Source organism: Bufo gargarizans, chromosome 4 (genome assembly GCF_014858855.1).
Source record: "Bufo gargarizans isolate SCDJY-AF-19 chromosome 4, ASM1485885v1, whole genome shotgun sequence".
Lineage (NCBI taxonomy): Eukaryota > Metazoa > Chordata > Amphibia > Anura > Bufonidae > Bufo > Bufo gargarizans.
The window spans coordinates 36,696,993-36,716,261 of record NC_058083.1 but is presented as its reverse complement, the minus strand read 5'-3'; the positions used below and the strand labels follow the sequence as shown (position 1 = coordinate 36,716,261).

At 44.1% G+C, this 19,269-nt stretch overlaps 1 protein-coding gene across 2 annotated transcripts in view; it reads right to left on the bottom strand.

Moving 5' to 3' along the window:
* LOC122935953 (cytochrome P450 2K6-like) overlaps window positions 1-19,269 on the bottom strand; it is a 213,291-nt gene that overhangs the window by 179,903 nt on the left and 14,119 nt on the right. The window contains exon 2 of one of the 2 annotated variants that reach the window (XM_044291918.1): window positions 1,260-1,422. The exons of the other annotated variant lie outside the window; for it this stretch is intronic. Coding sequence (XP_044147853.1) covers window positions 1,260-1,422 — 163 coding nt within the window. The remainder of the gene's footprint in view (window positions 1-1,259; window positions 1,423-19,269) is intronic. 2 annotated transcript variants of the gene reach the window in all.

The window sequence follows — 19,269 nt, the reverse complement described above, 5'->3', positions numbered from 1 at the left end:
TGCAGGCAAAGGCTGGGGGGCGAGGCTATGTTTCCTCCACCCACACAGAACGTCCTGATGCTGGCCTGTCGCTGAGCTCTGGTGAGACTGGGGAAGGGGAATACTTAGATATCTAACAGCAGGGGGACCTTGCATAGCATGCATGGCATTATGGGTGATCCTGCCTTCCCAGAGTTTTTTCCCCATATCCTCACATGTGCAGCAGCCATTTTAGGAAAAAATGTGATTCGTTACCACGAATCGCGAGGAAATTCAGATTCGGTGTGAATCAAATAATTCCTGAAATTTGGATCGAATACAATTTCGTCAGTTTCGATTCGCTCATCTCTAATTACCATCACACTGTCTCCAATAGGGCTCATAATCTTAGGTCCCTATCAGTATGTCTTTGAAGTGCGGGAGGAAACCCATACAAACACAGGGAGAACATATAAACTCCATGCAGATGTTGTCCTTGGTTGTATTCAAACCCAGGACCCCAGCGCCACGGTGCTAACCAGTGAGCCACTGTGCTGAGGTATTTAATGGACTCCAAAAGAATCATAAAAGACTTGAAAACTTTAAATGTCTTCAATTATATACTGTATATATCACAAAATAATAAATATAACATAAAAATATAGGATACCCAGTCCAACCATGTGATCATTCTAGTCATGTTATCACTTGATCACTTATACCATAGACTGCAATCAGTTTACTCTCTCTGACCTGTGATTGAAACCCCCAGGTCACGTTGTAGGGTTCTGATCAGTTTGCTATGGCAGCCAGGGGCCATGTGAAGACTCATAGGTCTACCATAACAAATGCCTGTTAATAGGAAGAATGTAAAAATCCAATACACTGTATATGGGGCAGCACAGCGGTTGAGCGGTTAGCACCGGGGTCCTAGGTTTGAATCTGACCAAAGACATCTGCATGGAGTTTGTATGTTCTCCCCATGCTTGTGTGGGTTTTCTCCGGGTTCTCTGGAACTTAGATTGTGAGCTGTGGACTATGCCAGCAGTATATAAATGAGTAAAATAAACATTCACATGTTCAAATCCACTAGAGGAACTAAACAAAACTAACTATTATTTTTACTTATACAAATACCAGTTAAATTTCCATGTCTGAATATGTCCAACTATTAAAATATACATTTATCCTGCACAATTTTAACCCATCATTTTTATTTTATTTTTTAATAAATGATATGGTAAATTAAATGGTACAAAAAAAAAAAGCAAGGCCACATCAGGATATGTGAAAGCACTCACCCATTCCTTTATCCATTTTCTTAAAAATTTTCAACATTCCTCTTTCTCCAAACTCTTCAGCATTATTGACAAGAGCATCTTTCACCGTCTCATATCCCGTTAGGACCACCATTTTTTTCATACCCATCTGGACACTAAACACCGGGCCGTATTTCTTTGAAAACTAAATACAATATTTAAAAAATGCTTTATGATATAGTTGGCAATGGAAATCCCCCAATACACGATCCTGACAGGCACCAAGCTTGTCTATGTTCTTGGACCATGAATATGTTCCAGTTGAGTAGGATAATAATGTGGATGATTGGGATTGTTACCTTTCAGCACTGGTATAATTGGTATGAAGTTGAACATGCACAACTCTAGAAAGAAGCGGGCCCCTGTGCAAAAATTGTGTGTTGGCACATTGCTGTCTAATAATTAGTTTATGAGTGGGAAGAGGCTGATTATATTACAGTATGCATTCAGTGGCATGCAGCCACAATAATAGCTTCAGCAGGAGCAGCATAGGATTTGGGCAGTAGTAGTAATAGTAGTAGTAGTAATAGTGGCAGTAGATGTTTTGCATTAATGGTGGTGGCATTAGGGTATTAGCAGCAAGAAGCAGCAGCAGCTGAGACAGTGGGGGCTGCAGCAGCAGCCATATAGTACATGTTAGCAGAAAGACAGCAGCATGATGGAGGTAGCAGCAGCCTTGCAGAAATTTATGGTCGGCAAGTCACAGCAGTGGCATGATGGCGTCGGTGACATGATGGAGATGGCCACAGCAGCTCTACAGAACGTGATGGTAGGCAAGCCGCTTTAGTGGCATGATGGAGAGCAGCCAATCAACAAGTGTTTAACTCGTGTGCCCTTAGTAGCCATCACAGCCATGCCTACTAATGGCATGGCTGTGATTGGCCAGTGCAGCATGTGACCCAGCGCTGCACGTCACTATGCTCTGATTAGTGTAGGGATAGGAAGCCGCTGCTGTGAGGGAGGAAATAGGACAGAATCTTTAATCAGAAGTGCTTGTTAACTCAGCGATCTACCTAGATGTTGTTTTGTGGGTGCAGTGCACAATCTTTTTACCCTGCCCTGAGCCCAGTGACCCAGAAAAATAACTTTTATCCGTCTGGGCGGCGGCGGCCATTTTATGCAAGTTCTGTGCAACAGCACAGCAAATGTGCATTTGTGACAGTCAAATAGAAGCTTGAATTACTGGAATTATATTCTAGGATTAAAAAAATCACCCATTTTTGCAAGACCCTACATCTGCGGCCTTTGCAACATTAGTCAGAGTGCAATTTAAGCTAGGAATACAGCAATAATTTTCAGTGTTTTAAAAAAACACCCTTTTTGGGCAAAATACTCTTGCTGCATCGGTACGTGTGAAATTCAAGAGTTATATACTACTGTTATATTCTGTTATTAAAAAAACACCCTTTTTGGGCAAAATAATACATTTTACAGCCCTTGCAGCATCTGTCATTGTGAGATACACGATTTAGATACTGCTGTGCTATTCTGTTATTAAGAAAAAAACACCCATTTTGGGCAAAAGACTTAATTTGCGGCCTTGTCTGCATCTGTCAGTGTGAAATTCAAGCGTTATATAATGCTGTCATATTCTGTTATTAAAAAAACACCCTTTTTGGGCCAAATACTCAATATTGCAGTCTTTGCTGCATCTGTGATTGTTAAAAACAAGCTTGAAATAATTCAATAATTTTCTGGGTTTTAAAAAACACCCATTTTTGGCAATACTCTCCATCTTGGGCCTCTGCCGCATTAGTCCGTGTGCAATTTAAGCTAGAAATACAGCAATCATTTTCTGGGTTTTTAAAAACACCCTTTTTGGGCAAAATTCAAAATTTTACAGCCATGGCTGCATCTGTACGTGTGAAATTCAAGCGTTATTTACTGCTGTCATGTTTTGTTATTAAAAAAAACCACCCATTTTTCTCAAATACTAAATTTGCGGCCTTGTCTGCATCTGTCAGTGTGAGATACACGCTTTAGATACTGCTGTGCTATTCTGGTATTAAAAAAAAATCTGTCAGTGTGAGATACAATCTTGAAATACAGCAATAATATTCTGGGTTTAAAAAACTCTCATTTTGGGCCAAAATCCTAATTTGCAGCCTTTGCTGCATCTGTCAGTGTGAGATACATGTGTTAGATACTGGTGTTCTATTCTGCTATTAAAAAAACACCTATTTTGGGCAAAAAACTTAATTTTGCAGCCTTTGCTGCATCTGTCATTGTGAGATACACCCTTTAGATACTGTTGTTCTATTCTGCGAAAAGAGGTTGAAAGAAATCCAGCTACACTTGAATAAAGGAATGTAGATTTATTTTGCTTGCGGTAAAAACTCATCCATGAATTACAAAAATAGCAGTCGTTTCGGGCTACCAGAGACAATTCCAGCCCTTCCTCATGACACAGAAAGACATTAAAAATGAGACCTTTTAAAGGGGAGGGTGCACCTGTATTCACTAATTGTCTTCACAGGCCTGTAACAGCCCCCTAGAAAAGGTGCCACACCTTCAGTTAACTCTTCTTATGAAAAATAAATGAAAGAAAAAACAAAAAGCATTAAACCATACATATACATCGTAAAAAATAATGACTATGCAAAGAAATGAATAAGAAGGATACGCATAAGGTGTATGCTGGATGCATACTGGTTGTTAGGTAGAATATGGTGCAATGTAATGGAAGTCAGATCAGCAGAAATTTTGCTCCTATAATATTCCCAGAAAAAGGAGGAGGGGGAGATTTGTTGCACTGAATTACTAGTATCTAAATTATTGCTGCAGGATCAGATCTAAGCGTTTATTGAGCCCCTCAGGTTGGCGCGTGTTCAATGAAAATATCCAAAAAGACTCTCTGTTTAATAATTTTCTTCTATAGTCTCCTCCACGTTTTTCTATGCCTTGTACCACCATATCTGATGTGTCTCCACCATGGCAAACAGCAAAGTGCAGACTAGCTGCAGATACATTGCGATTGCCATGGTGGGGCACATCAGAGATGTGTTTGCGTATCCTGGATTTTATTGCATTGATAGTACAGCCCACGTATTGCAATTTACATGTTGTGCAAGTAATTAAATAAACTGCATGGGTTGTATTGCAATTGAGATACGCTTTCATTGGGAAGACTCTGTTGTTTGCAGTTGAAGAAAAAGTTTTGGATATTAACATATGTGTGCAGCAAATGCACCTATGATGTCCACACCTATAGCTCCCCTTGGTCCTAAGATTTTTTCTCTTCTTGATACAGGCTGGGGCTGACATAGTTAGCAATTGTGGGTGCCCTTCTAGCTGCAACTATGACAGTCCATTCTTTATCATATGACAGGACGGGAAAATACTTTTTTACAATATGACATATTTGTTGGTATTCTGTACTGTATTGTGTCACAAACAGATTGTTTCTTTTGCCCTTGTCCTTGATATTATGATTTTTGTTTTTATTTTTACTACTTGTGCCTGTATCAGAAAGTGGAGCCTCCTTTTGCAATAAATGTTCCTGTCTAGGATAATGTCACGGAAGGTGTACAGGAAACTAGACGACACAAAATGAATATCCGACTCACTGGATCCAAAACTAAGGAACAAAAGGGAGAGCCCTGCATCAGACCTGGCTCTCTCCCTGACTGCTCAGCCTATGCGAAAATCCCAATGGTAGATGATCGCATATCCTCGTACCTCGACTGTATAACACCTGAACACCCTATAATAGTGAGGGGACACGGCCACCGGCTCCCTACACTTGATACGGAGGGAGTCAGGGTCACCTGGGATCCAGCAAACAGAAAAACACAAATGAATGAACAAAACTTATCTGTAGAAGACTCAGAAGTAGGATCAGCAGGCACACACTCCAGGAAGGAATATAAACCGCAAAGTGAAGCAGTCTGGGAAGGAATTTAAAGGGATGCATTCAGTGCAACTACATGACAGCTGAGAGAGGCTAACGAGATGAGAAAATTAAAGCAAAGCAAAAAAAGCTCAAGGAGGAGGTTCTGAAAGACATCTGTCAGAGCTTCTCAGATGTCTGGTAGTGACAGTACCCCTCCTTCTACGAGTGGACTCCGGACACTCAGAGCCCACCTTCTCAGGATGGGACCTATGGAAATCCCTGATGAGACGAGTGGCCTTAATGTCCGTCACTGGGACCCACATCCTCTCCTCAGGACCATAACCCTCCCAATGAACGAGGTACTGGAGAGAACCGCGGACAACACAAGAATCCACAATCCTAGAGACCTGAAATTCAAGATTACCATCAACCACAATCGGAGGAGGAGGCAAAGACGAGGGTACAATGGGTTGGACATAAGGTTTTAATAAGGACTTATGAAAAACATTAAGGATCTTCCAAGTCTGAGGAAGATCAAGACGGTAGGCAACAGGATTGATGACGGACAAGATTTTGTAAGGCCCAATAAACTTAGGACCCAACTTCCAGGAGGGAACCTTCAATTTGATATTCTTAGTAGACAACCACACCAGATCACCAACATTCAGGTCCGGACCAGGCACACGTCTCTTATCCGCCACACGCTTATATCTCTCACTCATGCTCTTTAGATTATCCTGAATCTTTTGCCAAATAGATGACAACGACGTGGAGAATCTGTCCTCATCAGGTAAACCAGAAGACCCCTCTCCAGAGAATGTCCCAAACTGCGGATGAAACCCATATGCACCAAAAAATGGCGACGACGGTTATTTAAATCAAACTTAGCAAGGGACAAAAAAGAACACCAATCCTCCTGATTCTCCGCCACAAAACAGCGCAGATATGCCTCCAGATTCTGATTGACGCGCTCTGTCTGGCCATTCGACTGCGGGTGGAAAGCAGAAGAGAATGACAACCGAACCCCCAAGCGAGAACAGAAAGCCTTCCAGAATCTGGAAACAAACTGCGTGCCCCTATCAGAGACTATGTCTGAAGGAATACCATGCAATTTGACAATGTGATCAATAAATGCCTGCGCCAGCGTCTTAGCATTGGGCAAGCCAGGAAAAGGGATGAAATGCACCATTTTGCTAAAACGGTCCACCACCACCAGAATCACAGTCTTCCCCGAGGAACAAGGCAGGTCCGTAATGAAGTCCATGGACAGATGTGTCCAAGGACGGGAAGGAATGGGTAAGGGAAGGAGAGGACCTGATGGCCGTGAATGAGGGACTTTGGCACGAGCGCAGGTCTCGCAGGCTGCCACAAAACCCTTAACCAACTTACAAAGCGCCGGCCACCAGAATCTCCGAGCGATGAGATCCACTGTGGCTCTTGCCCCCGGGTGCCCAGCAAGGACAGTATCGTGGTGTTCCTTAAAAATCTTGTGTCTTAAAGCAAGAGGCACAAACAACCTCCCAGGAGGACAAAGATCAGGAGCCTCTGACTGAGCTACCAGAACCTCTGCCTCCAATTCAGGATAAAGAGCAGAGACCACCACACCTTCAGCCAAAATGGGACCCGGGTCTTCAAAATTCCCACCTCCCGGAAAACAACGTGACAGGGCATCCGCCTTCACATTCTTAACCCCAGGGCGGAAGGTGACAACAAAATTAAGCTTGGAAAAGAACAAAGACCATCGGGCCTGTCTCGGGTTCAGACGCTTGGCTGACTCCAAGTAGGCCAGATTCTTATGGTCAGTAAACATGGTAATAGGGTGTCTGGCTCCCTCTAGCCAATGGCGCCATTCCTCAAAAGCCAACTTGATGGCCAACAACTCCCTATCTCCCACATCGTAATTTCTCTCTGCGGAGGAGAGTTTCTTCGAGAAAAAGGCACACGGTCGCCATTTGGCAGGAGAGGGACCCTGAGACAAGACCGCACCCACACCCACCTCAGAAGCATCAACCTCAACTATGAAGGGTAGAGAAATATGAGGTTGTACCAAGATGGGAGCGGAAGCAAAACTCTCCTTGATATTAGAAAAGGCCTTACGCGCCTCTACTGACCAGGAGGAAAAATCTACCCCCTTTCTAGTCATATCAGTGAGTGGTTTAACAACAGAGGAATAATTCAAAATAAACTTCCTGTAATAATTGGCAAAGCCCAAAAAACGCATCAGCGCCTTCTGATTCTCAGGAAGCTCCCACTCAAGCACAGCGCGGACCTTCTCGGGGTCCATGCGAAAACCAGAAGCGGAGAGAAGAAACCCCAGAAATTGAATTTCTGGAACCACAAACACACATTTTTCCAGTTTCGCGTACAATTTATTCTCCCGCAGGATGAGCAAGACCTGATGTAAGTGTTCCTTATAAGTTTTGAAATCAGGAGAAAAAATCAAAATGTCATCTAGATACACTAATACAAATTTCCCCATTAAATGATAAAAAATGCTGTTCACAAAATGCTGAAAGACGGCTGGGGCATTCATCAAACCAAAAGGCATAACCAAATTCTCAAAATGGCCCTCAGGGGTATTGAAGGCCGTCTTCCAATCGTCTCCTTCTCTGACCCTGACCAGGTTGTATGAACCTCTTAGATCCAACTTGGAAAAAAAACTTTAGCCCCAACAATCTGGTTAAACAGGTTCGGAATCAAAGGAAGCGGATAAGGGTCACGAATTGTGATACTGTTCAGCTCCCTGAAATCCAGACATGGTCTTAAGGAACCATCTTTTTTCTTAACAAAGAAAAAAACAGCGGCAACAGGTGACTTCGAGGGTCGTATGTGTCCCTTTCTCAGACTCTTAGAGATATAAGCATGCATAGCGACCCTTTCAGGTTGGGAGAGATTGTATAAATGAGATTTAGGCAGCTTGGCGCCTGGGGTGAGATTAATAGGGCAATCGTACTCCCTGTGCGGGGGCAAGTCCTGAACACCACTCAACACAATTCAGAGAGAAAAGATGGTACAGTCTTAGTAGAAACCTCAGAAACAGATGTTGTGAGGCAATTCTCTCTGCAAAAGTCACTCCAACCATTTATTTGCCTCGCTTGCCAATCAATGGTGGGGTTATGTTTAGTGAGCCAGGGTAGCCCCAACACAAGAGGAGTAGGCAACTCGCTAAGGACGAAACATGACACATCCTCAACATGAGCATCACTCACAATCAAACGGATATTGTGAACTATGCGCTTTAACGATTTCTGAGAAAGTGGAGCTGTCATGGAACCATGAACCAGACGTACAACAAGAGATAAGTGGAAGTAAGAAGGCTTTATTGAAAATCAAGCTGTAGGCAAAAGTCCAAACGGATGGCTAAACCGAAGCAGGGTCTTGCGTAGACAGGGGTCAGGAACTACAAGGGTAGTCAGACGAAGCCTTTATCAGGAACCAGCAGGGTAGTCAGACGAAGCCAGGATCAGGAACCAACGGGGTAGTCAGACGAGGCCAGGATCAGGAACCAGAAGCAGCAGCAGTCTTAGAAGCATGTGAACACAGGAGGACCAAGCAAGGAACTGAAGCCACAGACCTCCTATATATATGAGCTAGGCATCCAGCTCCTCCCAGTGGGAAGGAGAAGCCGCAGGGTGGGAGGCTACAAGAAACCCAGAAACCAAGATGGCCGCCAGCACATGTCAAACGAAGGAGAACAGTAAGAAGGTAAGACCATGACAGGAGCGGAATCAATAGCAAAAACAGGTATATCCTTTCCCAAAGTGCATACCTGGAAACCATGAGTTATAGCAAATTGATTATTAATAAGATTGACAGCTGCTCCACTATCTACAAAAATCTCACAAAAAATTTTCTTGCTCTCGAGCGCCACCCTGGCAGGTAGGACAAAATGGGAATTACAAGCAAACGGAAAACCTTCAATTTCCGCATCAACCTTGCCAATGGTAACTGATGGAACATTTTTAAAGGATTTTTTTCTTTTAGTTTCTTTATTACTCTCAAAAGACTGTCTGAATCTCCTAGAGGGACAAACATTTGCCAAATGATTTATACCCCCACAACAGAAACAAACCTTCCTATGAGGACTGAATCTTCCACTGTCAGAGGCAATCAAACCGAGCTGCATGGGCTCCTGCTCAGAAGGGGCTGACAGTGACTGAGACCACTGTGCAGTGAATGAGACCGCCGCACTGTCCTGGGACTGAGTATGACAGGAAGGAGTGATTTCTCCTCTCTCTCTAAGACGCCTGTCAATACGAATGGCCCGAGACATGGCAGAGTCCAAGGAGGTAGGTCTCTCATGAAATGCAAATGCATCTTTCAATCCCTCTGAAAGACCATGGCAAAATTGACTTCGGAGTGCAGCATCATTCCAACCAGTATCAGCTGCCCATGTCCGAAATTCTGAGCAGTATATCTCTGCGGATTGTTTACCCTGACATAAAAGACGTAGTCTAGACTCTAGCCAGAGCAATACGATCCGGATCATCATATATCTGACCCAGGGCTAAAAAAATTTCATCCACTGAACGGAGGGGCCGCGCCCCTACCGGCAGCGAAAAGGCCCAGGACTGAGCGTTATCCCTGAGCGTTATCCCCACCCTCCGTTCCTCATCACCAGTGGAATGGGGAAGTAGGCAAAAATGGAATTTGCAAGCCTCTCTAAAACAAACAAAATTCTCACTACCCCTGGAGAACGTATCCGGGAGCGAGATCTTAGGCTCAGAACAAACTCCATGAACGCAAGCTGAACCGGTCACCTGAAACTGAGAAGGAGTCTTAAGGAGATCTGCTACCTCCAATGAAAGACCCTGCATGCGTTCAGTCAAAAGTGAAACCGGATCCATGCTTGAGACGGTTTTGGTGGTTTATAATGTCACGGAAGGTGTACAGGAAACTAGAAGACACAAAATGAATATCCGACTCACTGGATCCAAAACTAAGGAACAAAAGGGAGAGCCCTGCATCAGACCTGGCTCTCTCCCTGACTGCTCAGCCTATGCAAAAATCCCAATGGTAGATGATCGCATATCCTCGTACCTTGACTGTATAACACCTGAACACCCTATAATAGTGAGGGGACACGGCCACCGGCTCCCTACACTTGATACGGAGGGAGTCAGGGTCACCTGGGATCCAGCAAACAGAAAAACACAAATGAATGAACAAAACTTATCTGTAATAGACTCAGAAGAAGGATCAGCATGCACACACTCCAGGAAGGAATATAAACCGCAAAGTGAAGCAGTCTGGGAAGGAATTTAAAGGGATGCAATCAGTGCAACTACATGACAGCTGAGAGAGGCTAACGAGATGAGAAAATGAAAGCAAAGCAAAAGGAAGCTCAAGGAGGAGGTTCTGAAAGACATCTGTCAGAGCTTCTCAGATGTCTGGTGGTGACAGATAAAGGAGGGATCCCCTTTCAATGGTTGAGACCTTTACTATAGCATCCTCTACAAGTTTTGTGCCATAGCCTCTTTTACCAAATCTATGGGAGATGTGTCTAGCTTCCTCCATAAAGCTCTTTTCTTCCGTGCAATTCCTTCTTGCACGGATTATTTCACCCCTGGGTATATTGGCAATTACATGTTTTGGATGACAGGATGTCGCATATAATGTGGTGTTGCCTGCCATGGGTTTCCTATATGTGCAGGTAGAGACCCGATTGGTGGTGGGGTCCCCCCTCAGGCGCAAATCCAAAAAGGCCACCTCCAGTGTATCATGGTGGACACTAAAAAAAATAGTGTCCACACAGGAGTTGATGTAACCACAAAAGGATGGTATGGCCGCCACATCGCCCGTCCAGATCAGGATCAGGTCATCGATGTAACGGCCATACCACCTGATGTGGTGCCAAAAAGGGTGGGGGGCGATGAAGAGAAAACACCTCTCCCACCATGCCATTAAGATATTAGCAATGGAGGGAGAGAATTTGGCCCCTATCGACACCCCTGATATCTGGAGGTAAAATTTATTGTTGAACATGAAGAAATTGCGCCTGAGGAGGAAGTCCACCACCATAAGGACATATTCCTGCAATCCTGCAGTAATATTCCCATATATCTGTAGGAACCAAGTAAGGGATTTGATGGCCCTTGATGGGATTTGAATATTGGTATACAAGGACACTACGTCCGCTGTGATCCATGCATAATTTTAGGACCATTCAATATTGTCAATCATTTTGCAGAACTGACGTAGTGTCCCTGAGATAACCTGGTATTAGTGGTATGAGTGGCTGAAGTATAGAATCAAGCCATTGGGACATTCTTTCGGAAAAGGAGCCAATGCCCGCTACAATTGGCCTGAGGGGAGGTGGAAATTTTTTTAAATGTGTTTTTGGAAGTGCGTGAAACACTGGGATGACCGGGGACACAATATAGATATATTCTGATTCCTTGTTGGTTAGGAAACCTAATTGGGTCCCTAAGTCCAAAATGTCCCTGAGTTCCTTCTGAAAAGAGGGGAGGGGGTTGTCACTGAGAGTGACATATATTGTGGTGTCACTGAGCATGGATACAACCCCACCCCCCTTATCAGATTGTTTGAATACAACATCCGCCCTCGTTTTCAAATCCTGGAGTGCCTTTTTTTCTTTTTTAGTAACATTGTTGCTACCCCCAGGATTCTGATTAGTCTGATCATGCAGCAAAACTAAATCACGTTCCACCAAATCCTGGTATCGATCCAGTGCTGGAGATCTGTTGTTCTATTCCGTTATTAAAAAAACACCCATTTTGGGCAAGATCCTAAATTTGAGAAATATGAGGAGAGCGTCAAATAAGGGACGTGGCCCCGGTCGTGGTGCTGCTGGAGGAGCACCTGTTGCAGGGAGAGGACGTGGTCGATCTGTGCCAGCTACACGCACAAGTGAAACACCATCCTCAGGTGCGAGTAGGCGACAGAACCTTCAGCTGTATTTGGTCCAGCCTAATGCGGCTCTACAAATGGTGAGGCCAGAACAAGTACAGGCGATAGTAGATTGGGTTGCTGACAGTGCCTCCAGTTCCTTTACATTGTCTCCCACCCAGTCTCCTGCTGAAAGATCAGAGTTGGCACCTGCAGCCAATGTCCATCAGTCTTTCACCTCACCCCTTTGCAAATCAGCCAAGCAGTCTGAGCCCCAAGTCATGCAAGGTTTCCCAGGGCCATCCATATAGCCCTGCCCCAGAAGTGGAAGATATTGAGTGCACCGATGCCCAACCACTTATCTTTCAAGATTAGTACATAGGAGGACCACCGCAGCACGTCTCAGATGATGAACAAACACAGGTGCCAACTGCTGTGGCTTTCTGCAGTGTGCAGACCGACAATGAGGGCAGGGGTGAAGACTTGGTGGAAGATGATGTGGAGGACGATGAGGTCCTCGACCCCACATGGAATCAAGGTCATGCAAGTGACTTGTGTAGTTTGGAGGAAGAGGCGGTGCCACCAGAACAGCAGAAGAGGGACCAGAGTGCAAAAGCGGAGCGGCTGTCCCATACACAGTACGCCTGCTACTGCCCACCACAGCAAGGGACCGAGCACACTAAAGCCAGCTCCAAGGAGTTACCTGGCATGGCAGTTCTTCAGACAATGTGCTGACGACAAGACATGAGTGGTTTGCACGCTGTGCAATCAGAGCCTGAAGCGAGGCATAAACGTTCTCAACCTGAGCACAACCTGCATGACCAGGCATCTAAGTGCAAAGTACGAGCTGCAGTGGAGTAGACACCTCAAAAACCAAGAAAGGTCTCTGGCTCCTCCTGCTTCCTCTTCTGCTGCAGTCTCAGCCTCTTCATCCACCTCTGGAGTGACAGTGGCAACTGCCACCCCGCAAACAGAGGATCTGCTAGCAACACCACCACCTGGGTCACCAAGCATCTTCAGTTTGCCTCCTGTTGCTTCCTCCTCCTACTCCGCATCCTCATCCTCTACCGGCTCCTCATCCGTTCAGCGTAACACCTTCACCATCAACTTCAGCACAGCCAGGGGTAAACGACAGCAGGCAGTTTTAAAATGTATCTGTTTGGGGGACAAACCCCACACCATGCAGGAGCTATGGACTGGTTTTGAAAAACATACCGATAAGTGGTTGGTGCCAGTGAGCCTCAAGCCTGGCCTGGTGGTGTGCGATAGTGCGCGAAATCTCGTAGCAGCTCTGGGACTAGCCGGTTTGACGCACATCCCTTGCCTGGCGCATGTGCTGAATTTGGTGGTGCAGAGGTTCCTTAAAAATTACCCTGATATGTCAGAGCTGCTGCAGAAAGTGCGGGCCGTCTGTGCGCGCTTTCGGCATTCTCACCCTGCTGCTGCTCGCTTGTCAGCGCTGCAGCGTAACTTTGGCCTTCCCACTCACCGCCTCATATGCGACGTGCCCACAAGGTGGAACTCCACCTTGCACATGCTGGCCAGACTGTGCGAGCAGCAGCAGGCGATAGTGGAGTTTCAGCTGCAGCACGCACGATTGAGTCGCTTTGTGGAACAGCACCACTTCACCACCAATGACTGGGCCTCCATGCGAAACCTGTGTTCCTTGTTGCACTGTTTCGAGTACTCCACCAACATGGCCAGTGCCGATAACGCCGTTCTCAGAGTTACTATCCCACTTCTATACCTCGTTGAAAAAACGCTGTTGGAGATTATGGAAGAGGATGTTGCACAGGAGGAGGAGGAAGAGGGATCATTTTATAGGGTTTCCGGCCAGTCATTCACCCACAAACGCCAGGGTCACAATTGTCCAGCCAGGGCACAGTTCTGGAGGATGATGAGGAGGAGATGGAGGAGGAGGAACCGTGTTCACAGCAGGGTGGCACCCAAACTAGATCATGGCCATCACTGGTGCGTGGCTGGGGGGATACAGAGGACACAGATGATGCGCCTCCCACAGAGGACAGCTTGTCGTTGCCTCTGGGCAGCCTGGCACACATGAGCGATTACATGCTGCAGTGTCTCCGCAACGACCGCAGAGTTGCAACATTCCAACTTGTGCTGATTACTGGGTGGCCACGCTCCTGGATCCCCGTTACAAGGACAATGTACCGTCCTTAATTCCCTCACTGGGGCGTGATCGTAGACGCGCTGCTGGTGGCATTCCCACCTGACAGCGGGGGCACAGTGGAAGCACAAGGCAAAGGCAGAGGAGGAGAAAGAGGTCACCAACGCAGCTGGGGCACCGCCAGCACCTCAGAAGGCAGGGTTAGCATGGCCGAAATGTGGAAAAGCTTTGCCAGCACGCCACAACAACCAGCACCACTAGCTGATATGGAACGTCTTAGCAGGAGGCAGCATTTCAGCAACATGGTGGAGCAGTATGTGTGCACACGCCTACACGTACTGAATGACGGGTCTGCCCCCTTCAACTTCTGGGTCTCCAAATTGGGCACATGGCCTGAGCTTGCCCTTTACGCTTTGGAGGTGCTGGCCTGCCCTGGTGCTAGTTTATTATCTGAACGTGTGTTTAGCACAGCAGAGGGCGTTATCACAGACAAGCTCAGCCCCCTGTCCATAGCCAATGTGGAATAGCTCACGTTCATTAAAATGAACCAGGCAAGGATCCCACAAAACTTGTCCGTATCTTGTGCAGAATAGACATGTATACTGGCCTTAACCAGCCATTGTTATACTACAGCGCAACTTTTCATTCTTGTATTTTTAATATTTCATACTGTTTTGGAGTGTGTCCTAATAAAAAAAATATAAAAAAATTAAAACCAAAAACCAGTGTTGGCTACCTCGTCCTCCACCACCGCCGCTTTCACCTACACCGCTATGTCCACTGCCTCTTCAAACTCCTATTCCATATGGACCTCCACCTCCTAAATTAAGTAATTTTGTTTTAATTTGTACGTATTTTATTTTATGTAATTTCACTAATTTGTCTGTTACATTTTTGGGTGAAATTCACCAATTTTTGGGTGTGATATACCACTGCTATACCTAGTAGACAGGGGGAAAAAAAATCACAAATTTGTCTGTTAAATATTCGGGTGAAATTCACCAATTTTTGGGTGTGATATACCCCTGCTCTACCTAGTAGACATTTCACTAATTTGTCTGTTACATTCTTGGGTGACATTTGACAATTTTTGCCGTGATTAAGCCCCTGCTCTGCATAGGTGATAGGAACATAAATTAAAAAAAATTGTCTGTTACAAGGTGACATTTTACCAATTTTGCCGTATACAAACCCCTGCTCTGCATAGGTGACAGGGAATTAAATTTAAAAAATTCTTCTTCAATTGATTTGCGCCGCCTCCTTTTTTTCATTGCTTAAACTTTAACAACTTGTCCCACATTTGCGCTTCAATAATTTGTCCCAGTTTTCCGTTCAATCATATTTAATTTAAAAAAATTAACCTCCCTTGGATGTAGTCTCTCTTTCTCACGCTTCCTCTCCGGCGTGGAACTCTGATTCGCCGATAACCGTGATCAACATGGTAGGATCAGAAAAGAACATCGAAAGTTGATAGAGAAGATATCCAAATGGATTGTGGACGTCACAGTGATGTGCGATCAGGCAGAAGTTATCTAGTCAACAAAGTGGCAGCAGGGCCTCTCCTGTCTAAAGTTTCCAAATCCAAAATACCCCAGTTACATTCCCTATAATTTTTTTATTAATCATTTCATTAACAGGGCATCTTAAGAGTCCTGTATTTTATTTATCGTCACTACCTCTCCAAGTCGGGAATGGGTAATTGCCACGCACCCCCTCCTTTCCATCGATTCTTCAGTTTTAATAACTTTTCCCACTCTATCACAATTAGTGTTGATCACGAATATTCGAATTTCGAATTTTTATCGCGAATATAGGTACTTCGAAAATTCGCGAATATTTCGAATATAGTTATATATATTCGCAATTTCGAATATTCGAATTTTTATGATTTTTTTCCTTTTTTTTTTTTTTTTTTCCGATTTTTTTTTTTTTTTAAATCAGTTCACATGATCCCTTCCTGCTTCTAGCTTGTGGGCCAATAAGAAGGCTGCAATATACTTGACTTTAGGAGTAGTGATGAGCGGCAGGGGTCATATTCGAAAATGCACGATTTTTTTTTCTTGAAAAAATCAGCAAGGTAATGATTGTGTAATATGCAAATTTTCGTAATTCGAATTTTCGGATTCGAATTTTTATTGCGAATTTTTCAACTTAGACAAAGAAGATTATAGCACTATATTAGCTAAATTGCTCTATATTCGTTTTTTCGAATATTCGCTATATTGCTATATATTCTTGTTTTAGAATATTACAAATATTCGAAAAAACGAAGTTATAGCAATATAGCGAATATTCGAAAAAAACGAATATAGAGCAATTTAGCTAATATAGTGCTACAATCTTTTTTGTCTAATAGTTGTAATTTTTTTCTCATCTGAAGTTCAGATTGGAAAAAAATTACAACTATAAAAAAAGATTATAGCACTATATTAGCTAAATTGCTCTATATTCGTTTTTTTTCGAATATTCGCTATATTGCTATAACTTCGTCTTTTCGAATATTTGTAATATTCTAAAACAAGAATATATAGCAATATAGCGAATATTCGAAAAAACTGTTATAGCAATATAGCGAATATTCAAAAAATCGAATATAGAGCAATTTAGCTAATATAGTGCTATAATCTTCTTTGTCTAATAGTTGTTGAAAATTCGCAATAAAAATTTCGAATCCAAAAATTCGAATTACGAAAATTCGCATATTACACAATCATTACCTTGCCGATTTTTTTCAAGAAAAAAAAATCGTGAATTTTCGAATTTTCGAATATTCGCCGAATATTCTAAAAAATATTCGCGAAATATTGCGAATTCGAATATGACCCCTGCCGCTCATCACTAATCACAATTACGTTTGATCCATTGATCTCACTTGGATGTGCTCTCTCTTTCTCACGCTCCCTCTCCGGAGTGGAACCCTGATTTGCCGCTAACTGTGATCAACATGGTAGGCGCAGAAAAGAACATTGAAAGTTGATAGAGCAGATATCCAATTGGATTGTGAACATCACGGGGACATGCAACATGGTGGGGCAGTATGTGTGCACATGCCTACACGAACTGACTGATGGGTCTGCCCCCTGAAACTTCTGGGTCTCCAAATTGGGCACATGGCCTGAGCTTGCCCTTTACGCCTTGGAGGTGCTGGCCTGCCCTGCCCCAGTGTATTGTCTGAACGTGTGTTTAGCACGACTGGAGGGGGTTATCACAGGTTATATTAACCAATATTTTGGTGTGTACCTTAATTTAAAAATTTAAAATTAAAACCAAAAACCAGTGTAGGCTACCTCCTTCTCCTCCACCACCGCTTCCACCTACACCGCCACATCCATTTTTTTTATGCTATTTAAAGTAATTTAAAGTAATTTAAAAAATACGTATTTTATGCTATTTAAAGTAATTTCCCTATCCACATTTGTTTGCAGAGCACTTGCCATGTTCTTAACCACATTTTGATGACATTTGCAGCCCTCTAGCCCTTTCCATGGCATTTTTTGAGGCATTTTAGTGCTCAAAAGTTCGGGTCCCCATAGACTTCAATGGGGTTTGGGTTAGGGGTCAAGTTCGGGTCACGAACTCAAACTTTTTTGTGAATTTCGTCAGAACCCGTCGAACCCGAAGGTGTCCGCTCAACGTTACTGATGACTTTTTCTCTGGATAGGTCATCAGTACCTGATTGGTGTGGGTCCAATACCCAGGACCCCAGCCGATCAGCCATTTGAAAGGCAGCGGTGCTCCTGTGAGAACCATGACCTTCTCTATGTATTTCCTAGGCTGAGTGATGAAACGTTCATGTGTGCCGCGTGCCAGCCATTCCATAAATTGGGTACCTCAATTTGCACCATCCGTGCGGTCAACTTGAATGGGTCTGTTATCCGTCCGCTCCGCAATAAAATAGAACATGTTCTTATTGTCGTGCGAAGACATGGAGAGAAACCCCATGGACACATTCTGTAGTGATTCTGTGGGGTTCCGTGCCTCTGGTTCTGCACTTCTCCTTCTGGATTGCTGTTTGCGGACCACAATACGGGCCCGGACGCATGCATGAACCATTTGGCCTCTTTCACATGGGCGTCTCGTGTGAGGGCCGGAAAAAAGATGCTGGTGCGTTGTGGGAAAATGCGCAATTTTTCAGCGCGAGTGCAAAGCGTTTTAATGCATTTTGCACGTGCATGAGAAAAATCTGCATGTCTGGTACCCAGAACTGAACCCGGACTTCTTCACAGAAGTTCGGGTTTGGGTTTGAGATCGGTGTTGTGTAGATTTCATTATTTTCCCTTATAGCATGGTTATAAGGGAAAATAATAGCATTCTTAATACAGATTGTTAAGTAAATTAGGGATGGAGGGGTTAAAAAAAAATTAGAATAAAACTCACCTCATCCACTTGTTCGCACTGCCTGGCTTGTCTTCTTTCTTCTTCTTTAAAGACCTGGGAGGAAAAGGACCTTTTTTGACGTCACTGCGCTCATCACATGGTCCATCACCATGGGTATAAGGGAAAATAATTATAAGCATTATTAATACAGAATGCTAAGTAAATTAGAGATGGAGGGGTTAAAAAAAATAAAAAAAATTTAACTCACCGCATCCAGTTGTTCACGCTGCTTGTGAAAAGCACAGAACAGGTTCAAATCTTTCCGTTATACCTAATCTCTAAGTAGGCTTCACTATAGGTCTTTGCTCACAGTAAGGCCCCTTTCACACGGGTGAGTTTTCCATGCGGGTGCAATGCGTGAGGTGAACGTATTGCACCCGCACTGAATCCGGACCCATTCATTTCTATGGAACTGTGCACATGAGCTGTGATTTTCACGCATCACTTGTGCGTTGCGTGAAAATCGCAGCATGCTCTATATTGTGAGTTTTTCACGCAACACAGGCCCAATAGAAGTGAATGGGGCTGTGTGAAAATCGCAAGCAAGTGCGGATGCGGTGTGATTTTCACGCATGGACCATGTGATGAGCTCAGTGACGTCGCCAAAGGTCCTTTTCCTCCCAGGTCATCAAAGAAGAAGAAAGAAGACGAGCCGGGCAGCGTGAACAACTGGATGCGGTGAGTTTAAAAAAAAAAAATTGTTTTAACCCCTCCATCTCTAATTTACTTAGCATTCTGTATTAATAATGCTATTATTTTCCCTTATACCCATGTTATAAGGGAAAATAATAATGATCGGGTCCCCA